The sequence below is a fragment of the Orcinus orca genome, chromosome 8 (genome assembly GCF_937001465.1).
Source record: "Orcinus orca chromosome 8, mOrcOrc1.1, whole genome shotgun sequence".
Classification (NCBI taxonomy): domain Eukaryota; kingdom Metazoa; phylum Chordata; class Mammalia; order Artiodactyla; family Delphinidae; genus Orcinus; species Orcinus orca.
In genome coordinates this window covers 8,993,378-9,006,763 of record NC_064566.1, presented here as the reverse complement: position 1 = coordinate 9,006,763, position 13,386 = coordinate 8,993,378, and the positions used below count along the sequence as shown (strand labels likewise).

The following is a 13,386-nucleotide window of genomic DNA, read 5'->3' as shown; positions in this document are numbered from 1 at the left end:
TTCTCCCATCTATGGCCATGTGAGTCTCATTACTGCTTTGACTCAAGCTGGAGGCAGATCAGCCCCAGACAGCTTGCATGCAGCTTTACTGCATCCTACAGGCCTGCAGGCCATCCTCTCTTCATTGTCTCACGCTGCCAAGGTTGCCAATGGCTGGCCCTACCAATAACACCTTTGCAAGGAGGTCTGCCAGCAGCCAGGAGATCTGAGCTGATCTCAGACTCAGAACCTTAGAGGAGCCCCCCCTATCCTTCATGCATAGGTGGGCAGACACTCCAGTGACCAAGCACAGTCCTGAAACTACTCCAAGTATCATTCTGAATATGACTGGAAGAAACTCAGCAGGGTCAGAGTCCCCTTAGGTGGTGTTGCTGTGGCAACCCCAGTCCCATCCATCTGGCTTTCTCAGCTCTGGTCTCAGAGGATCTTCTTTTCTAGAGGCAGCAGCATCTAACCCTGAGAGGGAGGAAGGGCAAGGATGTATACATTCATGCTCCCCTACAGAAAGCTCCTTTCTATAATAGCCCATTGCAAATGGTCCCATCTTGTTTTGTTTTGTTTTTTTTTTGCGGTACGCGGGCCTCTCACTGTTGTGGCCTCTCCCGTTGCGGAGCACAGGCTCCGGACGCGCAGGCTCAGCGGATGGCTCACAGGCCCAGCCACTCCGCGGCATGTGGGATCTTCCTGGACCGGGGCACGAACCCGCGTCCCCTGCATCGGCAGGCGGACTCCCAACCACTGCGCCACCAGGGAAGCCCTAAATGGTCCCATCTTGGATGAACATAAAGCAATTAAATCACTGTCTGCCCCGTGATGTGTGAGTGAAAATTCAACTACCAACTACCAATTTTATCTCATTTAATCTACAATAACCCTGTGAGGTGGGTATTATCACTCCATTTTGTAGATGGGGGAAATGCGCTTAAGTAGTTTGCTCAAAAGCACTATCAGAGTTTGAACCCGTGTCGGTCTGACTCACTAAGCCCACTGCTTTTCAGTTGAGAACTGTCCAAGTTCGGGAAAGCGTGTACGTGTAAAACGGTCAAGGAAGTGTGCGAGGTAGGTGAGGGCTTATATTTGGCTTATTGGACAGAAATGGGGAGGATACGAGGTAGGGTGCCCGAATGGGTAGAGCCCTGGAGTCTAGAGCTTGCACGGGGTGTGTTTGGCCCAGTCAGAAGACCCTTTTGCCAGAGAATACCTACTGAGAGCCCAACCTTCGGGAAGGGGAAGTGGCGGGTGATGTGGGAGAGGTAAGCTGATCCCCACCAAGCGGGCAGCAAAACTAACGCAGACGCCGAAGTCTAAAGCATCAATGCATTCGTGTAAATGCAAGTGCTCGGAAACTCAGGAGTAGACAAGGGAATGCGGACGCTTTCCTCGAGAACATGGTTATTAAAACGTACACCGAACCATACCCACCCCGCAAAGCTCCCAAGAGCTGTTGCTTTAAGAAGCGCGAGTCTTCAGCATCACGTGACCTCTGGCGCCCTGAGCCTTTTACAGCCCCATCACAGTGGCCAATCGGGTAGCGGGAAGTCTTTTGGTGGGCGGGAACTCCTCAAGGCGCTCGTCGATTGGCTGTGTTTGTAGAGGGCGGAGCCTGAGCGCCGAGAGAGGGAATTAGTGCGAGCTGAGTGAGTGGGCGCCAGCGCCGCCGCCACCACCGTCACCGTCACAGCTACCGCCGTCCCGGTAACCGCCTTCGCCGTGCCGGAGCCCTCAGGTGAGCAGGCCCTCGAAGGCCCGTCCTGCTGTGGGCCGCGCGCTCACCGGCCTGGGAGCCAGCTCCGCTGGGGGCCCGCCCCCTTCGCTGACCACGTGACCCAAGTTCTGTAACCTCTGACCTCCCCCGTACCGCACCACCTCTAGATCTGGCGTGAAGCGAGGCTGGGTGGGAGGATTCGCATCACGGAGACCGGTAGAGGTCAGTTCTCGCGCCTTGTTAACAGTACGGCTAGTGGCTGAGGATGTGGAGGAGAGGAGGTTGAAGAGCGGGAGACCTTGGTCGGAGCCCGGACTTTGTGGGTTGTAATGTGGGCTCGTAACAGGGAAAACCCCTCGGCGCCTTCCGTGTGGGCAGGACTTCGTGCTCCCATTTTACAGGTGGAGAAAGAAGCTTAACAATTATCCATTGGCGGGTTTCCAACGCCTAGTTTCCTGGCTGGGAATCCAGGCCTTGTTCCCCACACAGCCCGTCGCTCCTCATGATTAGAACGATAGTTGAGTTCTTTCTCCCTACCCAGGTAGTGCTCGCCGGATGATTTTGGGAAAGTCATTTAACATTTAACCTCTTTGAGCTTTGATTTCCTTGGTTGTGAAATAGACATAATACTTACAGAATCCCTATCGCATTGTTAATGTGGACAGAATGAGGCGGAAGCCATGGAAAGCACTTAGCTCGGTGCCTCGGGCATAGCATGTGTTTAGAAAAATCGCTTTTCTTTATTCGTTTTTTCAGCAAGTGTTTATTGAGGGCGTGTTATGTGCAGACGCAGTGCCTGACGCGGGGGATGCAAAGGTGAGCAAAAAGGCATGATGATCCTTGCTGGCATGGAGCTTACAATCTAGTGGGGAGGTAGGTGTTAATCGGAAAGTTACACAAGTGTATAATTACAAACTGTCAACTGCTTTGGGAGGTAAAGTACAGGCCCATGGTGGGGGTCTGAGAAGAGTTCCCTGAGCAAGTGACATTTCAGACTGACATCTGAAGGAGCGACTAGGAGCTCAGTGGACAAAGGGATTGGGGGTGGAGGAGGAGAGCGTTTCAAGTCCAGGAAACAGTGTATGAGTGTCCTGAAATAAGGTGTTTTTGAGGAAATGGAAAGAGGCCACGGGTATGCAGAACACGAGAGAGTGGAAAGAGGTGTTCGCAGATGTAGCCACACATGCAGGGCCTTGGAGCCATGGCACAGGTTAGTGTTTTATTCCAAAGGCAATGAGGAGCCATTGGGAGAAATGCTGCAGGGAGACCAAGTAGGGCGCCCACTGGATTTAGGGACCTGGAGGTCACTGGTGACCCACTGAGCCTTGTCAGAGAGGAGTGGTGGGGCAGTGCCTGGGTGGGTCACCGTGAAGCTGTGTGGGCGTCGCTGCCCATGGTGCTGATGCCTCACTTTGGTCCGTGAGGGCCAACCTTCTAATTGTGGGCTGTGCTGTTTTTGTGCCTTCTTATTCTGCCATATCCTGTGAACTGAAGAGCAGGTTTCTGCTTTTAGGGCTTGTAGCCAAACTGGGGAAGACCAGACACATGGGCAGAAAGCCCAGCTACTAAAAACCTGACAGCCCCAGGTGGCACATGGGGCAGGAAGACCTCAAAGGACAGGCTGCTTCTGCCTTAGGAAAGAAAGAGGAGGGTGTGGGGGCTTGGAGTAAGGTGGGGGACAGACCAGCCCAAGCCCTGGCAGTGGGGTGCAAGGCAGGTTGGAAGACACGAGGCGGCCTTACTGGGGGGACGGGTCAGCTTGATCAGCTGTGGGGATTTGGGACGAAACACGGTATGCTGAGCCAGGGAGCTGGGACTTTCCTTTTAGGAGTGGTGGAGAAGTATTGAAGACTTTTGAGCAAGGGACTATGGGGGTAAAAGTAGTCTTTTCATCAGTGTTTAGTCCGTAGAGATTGTAGCAAGGATCAGAAGGAAGAAGGCATGAAGTTTTTGTTTATTATTAGTGATCGTAACATTTTCCATTTGTGTAGCGTTCTAGACCCTGAGTTTCTCCTACCTCATTTCCTTTCATCCTCACCTCAGCCCTGTGAGTTACGGAGGGCAGGGATTATTGCCACTATCTTCCCGGGGCTCAGACTGATGAGGGTCTCAGTGGGTTCACACCGGAGGTGGTAGAGCAGGGCTGGGACCCAGTTCTGTGCAACCCAAGGCCAGGCAGTTTCTCAGGTGGCCCTGTTGTCTGCCCTCTGGTCCAGCTCAAGTCCGTTTCTTGCTCTGAGCCTCAGGTTTCCTCACGTGGACACTCAGAGCCATCGTGACTCCTTGTTCAGGGATTCTGGAGCAAAGAGCAGCAAGACTGGTTTCGAGGGCCTTGAGTCCGGCTCACAGGCTCTGAGGGAGCCTGGGCTGGCCTTTCACACCTCCCTCCCCACTCCCAGTTCCATCGGGGCCATGTCGGAGCGAGAAGAGCGGCGGTTCGTGGAGATCCCTCGGGAGTCCGTCCGGCTCATGGCAGAGAGCACAGGCCTGGAGCTGAGTGATGAGGTGACGGCCCTGCTCGCAGAGGACGTGTGCTACCGTCTCAGAGAGGCCACCCAGGTACACTTCCCCTCTCCTTGTCCCTCCCTTTGACTACCGCCTCCCCCAGGGGTTTATTCAGCAAGTATATGTCAGGCACCTACTCCCTGCTCAGAGGGAGTGCAGTGGAGGCGGTCCCTGCCCTCTCCAGAGCCCGCTTCCAGCCCGCTGGGCTTCCAGCGAACAAAGCGCTTGCTGGGCGTCTTCTCGTGTGCTGCTCACCACACGCCTGCTGGGTGGGCCAGGCAGGTTCACAGTCACATCCTGCACATGAGAAACTGAGTCACAGGGAGGGGATGTGACGTTGGGAGTTGTTTGCCCCTTGTTTCCTGTCCCTTGACTGACTCTGTTCCTCCGCTCCCAGAATAGCTCTCAATTCATGAAACATACCAAACGGCGGAAGCTGACTGTCGAGGATTTCAACAGGGCCCTCAGATGGAGCAGTGTGGAGGTGAGTGGGGTGCTGGCTGCAGAAGGCTCGGTTGGCACGAGCCCTCCTGCACGCCCAGCTCGGGGCTGGCAGTGCAGCGAGATGTGAAGACCCAGTGCACACACGAGGGAAGGTCACAGCCACCACAGCACATGTGCTGGGCCCAGCCCCCAAGGGCCAGGAGTTCAGAGAGGGAGAGGCGGCCACGGAGACCAGGAGGTTAGGGAAGGTTTCTTGGAAGAGATGGAACTTGAGCTGAACCTGAAAGGGAGGCTGGGATTAGACTAAGTCACAAGGAAAAGAGGGCATTCTGGGTGAGGGAGGAGGCTGAGCCCAAGTGTAGGGGTTGGAATGTCCTGCACAGTTGTTCCAGGGCAGTGGGTCTAGGGAAGAAGAGGGGAGGGTTAGAAGAGAGGAGGGTTTTCAAAGTTGGGCAAGTGTGAGGTGGAGGACCAGCGGCCTGTGGGTGGGGTTCTGAGTCCCTGTGGATCCGTGAGGAGGGCCCACATGCTACTCCTTGACTCAGCGAATACTGGATGCTCCAGCCAAGTTCCCAGTGAAGGGCCTGGATCCCCGGGCATCCCTCCTCTTCTCAGGACCTCTGGACTTCCCGCGAACATAGGCTTCATGCCCTGATTGGTAGAGCACCTCTTCCCTCCCTGGATTCAGCCCAGTCATCTCTTCACTCAGGCTGTGTGTGGTTATGGGTCCCAGGAGGCGCTGCCCCTGCGCCCTGCCAGGGAGGGTGAGCTCTACTTCCCCGAGGACCGAGAGGTGAACCTGGTGGAGCTGGCCCTGGCCACCAACATCCCCAAAGGCTGTGCCGAGACAGCTGTGAGAGGTGACCGCCGGGGTCATGCATGGGGTGGGGACAGGAGTTGGGTTGTCGGAGGAGTGGTGATGGGCTGGCTGGTGGATGGGGCGGAACTCAGAAGGGTGGGTGGTATTACAAGGGGCCGAACCCCAGGCTGACCCATCTTTCTGCTCTGGTTCTAGTTCATGTCTCCTACCTAGATGGCAAAGGGAACCTGGCCCCTCAAGGATCGGGTAAGGGGCAGTGTGGGGAATGGGCCCTCTGCCTGGACGTTCCTCCGTTAGGAGCTGAGGGTGGTGCCTCTACACCTCTGAGTCTTCACCTGACAAGAATTTTCCGTGCCTAAGGGGTGCCTGCCCTGAGTGGGCACTGCTCCCTGCCCAGAGGCCTCAGAGTCGGAGATAGTGTCCCAGACTTAAGACTGATCATGATGCCTGTTGGGTGCTAGTACAGAAGTCTGGGCAGCTTGCTGGGGTCCCTGAGGTGTCACACTTCCAGGGTCTGCTGAATGGAGCTTCACAGCCTGAGGCTATGACCTCGGAACTTGGGGACTAAGCAGGAGTCCGCCCAGCAGAGGACAGGTGGGAGGCAGCGTACAGAGCTGGGTGTGGAGAGCTTGCAAGGTCAGGGCTGCGCAGGCTGCTCAGAGGGGCTGGCAACGCTGTGCTCTGGGCGTCCTGTCGGAATGGGCTCCTTGTGGGATTGTGGGAATGGCGGTGGTGGTTGGGGGGAGGCGGGGAGGCTGGGAGAGGGCAGGGCTCCACCCTGACCACCTTCTGCCCACCCTCTGGCAGTGCCCAGTGCTGTGTCTTCACTGACTGATGACCTTCTCAAGTACTACCAGCAAGTGACTCGGGCTGTGCTGGGGGATGATCCACAGCTGATGAAGGTGAGCCGTGGGCCTGAACTGGGGCACAAAGTCCAACTTTCAAATCCTCATGGAATTCCTTCAGATGCCTCCTTCTGTCCTCTGAACACTGAGTGACTGATGTGGGCAGAAGCTGCTCTTGGCGTGGTGCTCTGTGGCTGGCCCTCCGCCAGCGCTGACTCCTCTTCCCACTCTAGTAGGAACCCTTGTTCCTTAGGGAATGGGCAGCTCAGCAGGGCCCTGTGGGGGGCTCAGGTGGTCAGCTCCCCACACCTTAATCCAGAGCCCACCCTTTGGGGCATCTGTTGACCTGGAGCCACATGGGGCATCCACATGGTAGCTTTCATTTGCCTGGACTCGAGAGGGAAAGGAGAAGAGGAAGTAGAGGGAGCCAGGTTAAGGTGCCTGGCCAGACCTCCTGCCAGCCCTGCTGCTTTAGCCTCTTGGGCTCCACAGGGCCCGCTGGACAGCGCCTGTGCCAGGCCTCTTCTGTCCAGAGTCAGACGAGGACCAGTTTGGTGGTCTGCTTGGCCATGTGGCCTCTCTCTGTTTGAGGGTTTTACATCTTCCATGTCTGGCTGCTGCTGTTGTTTCCCTTGCAAAGTTAGGACTGTTGTTACTATACTTCCTGCCTTAGAAACTTGGCTGCTGGTCCCCAGGCAACAGTGCAGTGGCTGGATGTGGGGCCTGGGAGCTGAGCTCCTTCCTCACTAGCTGCTGTCCGCTTTCACAGAACCTGAACTTAGGGTCTTTATCCAGAGGAGTTGGAAGGGCACAGGTGGTGGAGGTTCAGGGCTAAGATGGTTTTACTCATTTACCTACTCTCTTTTTTCTGCTTATCAAAGTAATACCAGGGGACTTCCCTGGTGGTCCAGTGGTTGAGAATCCGCCTTCCAATGCAGGGGACATGGGTTCGATACCTGGTCGGGGAACTAAGGTCCCACATGCCGCGGGGCAACTAAGCCTATGTGCTGCAACTACTGAGCTCGCACGCCACAGCTAGGGAGGAGCTGTTATGCCACAACTAAGACCCAATGCGGCCAAAAAAAAAAAAGTAATACCAGCATATGTTTATAATAGAAGTACTGTAATATAAAATCACACAAAGTAGAAAGTGCAATTCTGTAGAATCTCCCACTCACCCTTTTTGTTTGTATGTGTAAACTGTACATAGTTTACCGTCAACCAGTGGTAACTAAACGTCTGGGTTTAGAATAATTGCTTTACTCAGTTAAAAATATGTTGGACATTTAGGTTGTATTCAGTTTTTTATTATTACATTACAGACAGTGCTATCTGTATGTGGGTATGTGTGAGTGGGTTTCTTTTGTAGCGGGTTAAATTTGTAGAATTGCTGAGTCACAGAGTTTGAACGTTTAAAATTTTACTGCATAGGTGCTAAATTGTTCTTTAAAAAAAAATGTCAGTTTATACTTGGGGCTGGTGGACTGTGCAGCGTGGCCCCTTCCATTTCAGGTTGCCCTCCAGGACTTGCAGACCAACTCGAAGATTGCAGCGCTCCTGCCGTACTTTGTTTATGTGGTCAGTGGGGTAAGTGGGGTTTATGTGGTTTTGTGGGGAGGAGATGATGCAGCAGCCTCTAGGGCTCACGGCAGGTGCCATCAGAAGAGCAGGCTCTGGTGCGCCCTTGTGTCCCCTAAGCACCCCTCTCCTCCCAACAGGTGAAATCTGTAAGCCACGACCTGGAGCAGCTACACCGGCTCTTGCAAGTGGCACGGAGCCTAGTTCGGAACCCACACCTCTGCCTGGGGCCCTATGTCCGCTCCCTGGTAGGCAGTGTCCTCTACTGTGTCCTGGAGCCCCTGGCTGCCTCCATCAACCCGCTGAATGACCACTGGACCCTGCGGGATGGAGCTGCCCTCCTGCTCAGTCACATCTTCTGGTAGCTGCTGGGCCAGTGCTGATCAAAGGGCAGGACTGCTGCAGAGCTGAGTGGGTTAGAGTAGGAGATGGGGTGAAACTTCTGGCTTTGAGGCTCTATGTTGAGAGGTCGGGAGCCTCTTCCCTTCGATCTTCCAAGCTGGTGTGCCGTGAACCCGGGGATTCTACAAATGGGTGATGAACGTGCCAGGGGTTTGGTCCATCAGCCCTGAGGTCCTGGGCCTCTCGGCCCAGACACCTCTTTCACTCACCCAAGCGTGCCATACAGGTGCTGTTTTCTCTGTGTGCTGGGACCTGAGTACAGCTGGGCAGTGCTGTGCCTCATTCCGCTGACTGAATGTTGCTCCCGCAGGACTCATGGGGACCTTGTAAGTGGCCTCTATCAGCAGATCCTGCTCTCCCTGCAGAAGGTCTTGGCAGATCCTGTGAGGCCTCTCTGCTCTCACTACGGGGCTGTGGTGGGGCTGCACGCCCTTGGCTGGAAGGTGAGGACCCTGGCTTTTCTCGCAGAGGTTTAAAAAAGACAGTTTTTTAAACCTGTAAGAGCTCCCATTTGTAGTTAGAAAGTCTTTCTTGTCCAAGAACCTGTCATCTCTCTCCATTTTTTTAGGTCTTTCACTGTCTTTCAGGATCCTTTCATAATTTTCCCTGAAGAGAACCTACAAATACTTTATTCAGTTTATTCCTAGATTCTTGCTTTTTTTTTTTCTTTCTTTTTTTTTTTTGCGGTATGTGAGCCTCTCACTGCTGCGGCCTCTCCCGTTGCAGAGCACAGGCTCCGGACGCGCAGGCTCAGCGGCCGTGGCTCACGGGCCCAGCCGCTCCGCGGCATGTGGGATCTTCCCGGACTGGGGCACGAACCTGTGTCCCCTGCATCGGCAGGCGGACTCCCAACCACTGCGCCACCAGGGAAGCCCTCCTGCTATTTTTGATACTGTTGTAATGGTGTCTTCTTTTCATGGTATTAATTTCTTACTGGTGTATAGAAACACAATTGACTTGTGTATTGATTCAGCTACTTTATTAAACTATCATTTTTAACTGTGGATTATTCTGGGTTTTTAAGGTAGATCATATTGTGCAAATAATGACAGCTTTGTCTTTTTTAAACCTTATGCCTTTTTATTTATTTATTTATTTATTTATTTTTGTGGTACACGGGCCTCTCACCGTTGTGGCCTCTCCCGTTGCGGAGCACAGGCTCCAGACACGCGGGCTCAGCGGCCATGGCTCACGGGCCTAGCCGCTCCACGGCATGTGGGATCTTCCCGGACCGGGGCACGAACCCACGTCCCCTCCATCGGCAGGTGGACTCTCAACCACTGCGCCACCAGGGAAGCCTGCCTTTATTTTTTTGAATTCTCTCTTTTTTTTGCGGGGGTGGGGGGGGCACACCACACGGCTTGTGGGATCTTCGTTTCCTGACCAGGGATCGAACCTGGGCCCTTGGCAGTGAAAGTGCGGAGTCCTAACCACTGGGCCACCAGGGAATTCCCAAACCTAATGCCTTTAATTTCTTTTTATTATTTTATTGTTACGATCACTAATATCATTTTACATATGATGATAATGGGCATCCTTGTCTCATTTCCGATTTTAAAAACGGGTTAACAGTAACCTTTCCTATTTAGGCTGATGTTTACTTCGTGTGTTTATAGATAGATACCTTCCTCAGGTTAAGGAAATTTTATTCTTAGTTTTATTATTACTTTATGTTAACTTTTATCAAACGCTCTTTCTGTATCTTTTGAATTGATCCTAAGGTTTTCCTGCTTTTATCTGTTAATGTGATTAATTGTATACATAGTGGGTTTTTTTTTTTTTTTTTTTTTTTTGTCTGTATCACACAGCTTGTGGGATCTTAGTTCCCCAACCAGGGAATGAACCCCGGCCCCAGCAGTGAAAGCGCTGAGTCCTAACCACTGGATTGCCAGGGAATTCCCTATACAGATTTTCTAATAGTAAATCATCTTTACATTTCTGGGATAAACTCAATTTAGTCATGCTATAGTCTTTAAAAAAATGCAAAACTTTTATTGGAATATAATACATTTTTTATATACTGTTGGCTTTACTAAAATTTTATTATTTTAAAATTATTATTTACTTTGTTTGCATTGGGTCTTTGTTGCTGTGCATGGGCTTTCTCTAGTTGTGGCGAGCAGGGGCTACTCTTCGTTTTGGTGCGCGGTCTTCTCATTGCGGTGGCTTCTCTTGTTGTGGAGCACGGGCTCTAGGTGCATGGGCTTCAGTAGTTGTGGCACATGGGCTCAGTAGTTGTGGCTCATGGGCTCTGGAGCGCAGGCTCAGTAGTTGTGGCGCATGGGCTTAGTTGCTCCGCGGCATGTGGGACCTTCCTGGACCAGGGCTCGAACCCATGTCCCCTGCATTGGCAGGCGGGTTCTTAACCAGAGAAGCCCTTTACTAAAATTTAAAATGATTTATCTCTATGAGTGAAATCAATCATTAAGTTTCCTCAGGTACTGTCCTTACATGGTTTTAGTATCAGGGTTATACTGGCTTTATGGGATGAGGTAGGGAAGGAGTATTTATTTTTTATACTTTATATTTTAAAATTAAATTTTATTTTATTTTATTGAGACGCTCTTTTCCTTGAGTGTCTGTCGACTGTAAATTCTGGCATGGTGTTTTGTGGTTATATTTTTAACTACTATGGTTACAGAATTATTTGAGCTTTCATATATTTTTTTTAAAGATCTCTGTTTATTTCATTTATTTTTGGCTGCGTCGGGTCTTAGTTGTGGCAGGCGGGATCTTTCGTTGCGGTGTGAGGGCTTCTCTCTACTTGTGGCACGCGGGTTCCAGAGCGCGTGGGCTCTGTAGTTTGCGGCACGTGGGCTCTAGTTGAGGCGCGCGAGCTCAGTAGTTGTGGCACAGAGGCTTAGTTGCCCCGCAGCATGTGGGATCTTAGTTCCCTGACCAGGGATCAAACCCGCATCCCCTGCATTGTAAGGCGGATTCTGTACCACTGGACCACAAGGGCAGTCCCAAGCTTTCATCTTTCTTTTTTTTTTTTTTTTTTTTTTTTTGCGGTACGCGGGCCTCTCACTGTTGTGGCCTCTCCCGTTGCGGAGCAACAGGCTCCGGACGCGCAGGCTCAGCGGCCACGGCTCACACACGCAGCCGATCCGCAGCATGTGGGATCTTCCCGGACCGGGGCACAAACCCGTGTCCCCTGCATCGGCAGGCGGACTCTCAACCACTGCGCCACCAGGGAAGCCCGCTTTCATCTTTCTTGAATCAGCATTAAGTTTTATTTTTCTAGGAACTTGTTAATTTTATCAACATTTTCAAATTCTCAGTCTGTGGCTAACCAAAGAACTTATCCGTATAAGCCTGTCACAAACGTCACCTGCTCTGTGAAGTCTTAATTGCTTTCCCCTAAATTAAACATAGGATTTAAAATTATATAATCAGAGTCCAGGTCTCTGATCAGTTTGTTTGTTTTTTGCGGTACGCGGGCCTCTCACTGTTGTGGCCTCTCCCGTTGCGGAGCACAGGCTCCGGACGCGCAGGCTCAGCGGCCATAGCTCACGGGCCCAGCCGCTCCGCAGCATGTGGGATCTTCCCGGACTGGGGCACGAACCCGCGTCCCCTGCATGCAGGCGGACTCTCAACCACTGCACCACCAGGGAAGCCCAGTTGTTTGTTTTTGCACAGGTGGTTTGAACTGAGTTCCAGGTTGCATCTATGCCAGGACATTATTGGCTGTATAGGGTAGCAGCTGGCCACTAAATTTCTCTGTTACCAGGGGGCATTACTTATACCCTCTTAGCCTTTGGCACATATGTCAGTGATAGTGGGGTCACTTTGTATTGGTTTTGTATGTCTTTGTACCCGATCTTTGTTCCCAGGGCTTAATTAATTAAGGCTTGGGCATCCAGGAGCTTCCAAACGGTGGCTGAATATGCCAAGCAGGGAATTTAGGATTGAGCCCTAAATTCAGTACCGGAGATAAAAGTAGATCTTTCAGGGGAAATGGTACTTGGGAGGCGATAAGCAAAAAAGAGGCACTCACTGCATTCTTCTCTCCCTTCCAGGCAGTAGAGCGAGTCCTGTACCCACACCTGTCCACTTACTGGACAAATTTGCAGGCTGTGCTAGATGATTATTCAGTATCGAATGCCCAGGTTAAAGCAGATGGGCACAAAGTCTATGGAGCCATTCTGGTGAGTGCCAGCCCCTTCCAGCCTCTCCTCCCTGCATGAGCACAGCAGCTCAGCGGGCCTACTTTGGAACACTTGATAGGCCCAGGTTCCTCCTATCCTAGTCCCCCTGCTCTTGCAGGTGGCCGTAGAACGACTGCTGAAGATGAAGGCCCAGGCAGCAGAGCCCAACAAGGGTGGGCCAGGCAGCAGGGGCTGCCGGCGCTCAGACGACCTGCCTTGGGACAGTCTTCTCCTGCAGGAGTCTCCCTCCGGGGGCAGCGCAGAGCCAGGCTTTGGGTCTGGTCTCCCGCTGCCGCCAGGAGGCGCGGGGCCGGAGGCTCCTTCCCCTTCGGTGACCCTGGCGGACATCTATCGGGAGCTCTACGCCTTCTTCGGTGACAGCTTGGCCACCCGCTTTGGCACGGGTCAGCCCGCGCCCACGGCCCCGCGGCCGCCTGGGGACAAGAAGGAGCCGGCGGCCGCCCCGGACTCGGTGCGGAAGATGCCGCAGCTGACCGCCAACGCCATGGTCAGCCCGCAGGGCGACGAGAGCCCCCGGGGCGGAGGCCCCCCGTCGGCCTCTGCCCCCACCGCCTCTGAGAGCAGGCCGCTGCCGCGCGTGCACCGGGCGCGGGGAGCGCCCCGGCAGCAGGGCCCGGGCGCCGGCACCCGCGACGTCTTCCAGAAGAGCCGCTTCGCCCCGCGCGGTGCCCCTCACTTCCGTTTCATCATCGCCGGGCGGCAAGCAGGGAGGCGATGCCGCGGGCGCCTCTTCCAGACTGCCTTCCCCGCGCCGTACGGGCCCAGCCCGGCCTCCCGTTACGTGCAGAAGCTGCCCATGATCGGCCGCACCGGCCGCCCGGCCCGCCGCTGGGCGCTCTCGGACTACTCGCTGTACCTGCCGCTTTGAGGCGGCGCTGGCCTCTGTGAATAAATCCAGCGCCCGGAAGTGACGTCTCC

At 53.6% G+C, this 13,386-nt stretch overlaps 1 protein-coding gene across 5 annotated transcripts; it reads left to right on the top strand.

The window, feature by feature from the left end:
* The first annotated feature begins 1,573 nt into the window (after positions 1–1,573).
* TAF6L (TATA-box binding protein associated factor 6 like) lies at positions 1,574–13,379 on the top strand. Of its 5 annotated transcripts, none has more exons than XM_033414910.2 (12): positions 1,574–1,726; positions 2,462–2,521; positions 4,105–4,264; positions 4,608–4,694; positions 5,364–5,514; positions 5,670–5,720; positions 6,282–6,376; positions 7,832–7,906; positions 8,038–8,258; positions 8,610–8,742; positions 12,319–12,447; positions 12,566–13,379. In XM_033414910.2, the coding sequence occupies exons 2-12, from the start codon at positions 2,514–2,516 to the stop codon at positions 13,334–13,336; spliced, it is 1,881 nt and encodes a 626-aa protein (XP_033270801.1). In that variant the 5' UTR covers positions 1,574–1,726; positions 2,462–2,513; the 3' UTR covers positions 13,337–13,379. The 5 variants fall into 5 exon arrangements, with proteins under 5 accessions (XP_033270801.1, XP_033270833.1, XP_004264278.1 ...); XM_033414942.2 differs by having other exon boundaries at positions 2,462–2,578; XM_004264230.4 differs by having other exon boundaries at positions 1,600–1,927.
* Positions 13,380–13,386: the final 7 nt, after the last annotated feature.

Bases quoted from the DNA above. Each gene is read 5' to 3' on its own strand.
- TAF6L (XM_033414910.2), top strand. The intron at 4,265-4,607 runs GTACACTTCCCC...CTCCGCTCCCAG, and splicing joins GTCTCAGAGAGGCCACCCAG to AATAGCTCTCAATTCATGAA. The intron at 12,448-12,565 runs GTGAGTGCCAGC...CTGCTCTTGCAG, and splicing joins AAGTCTATGGAGCCATTCTG to GTGGCCGTAGAACGACTGCT.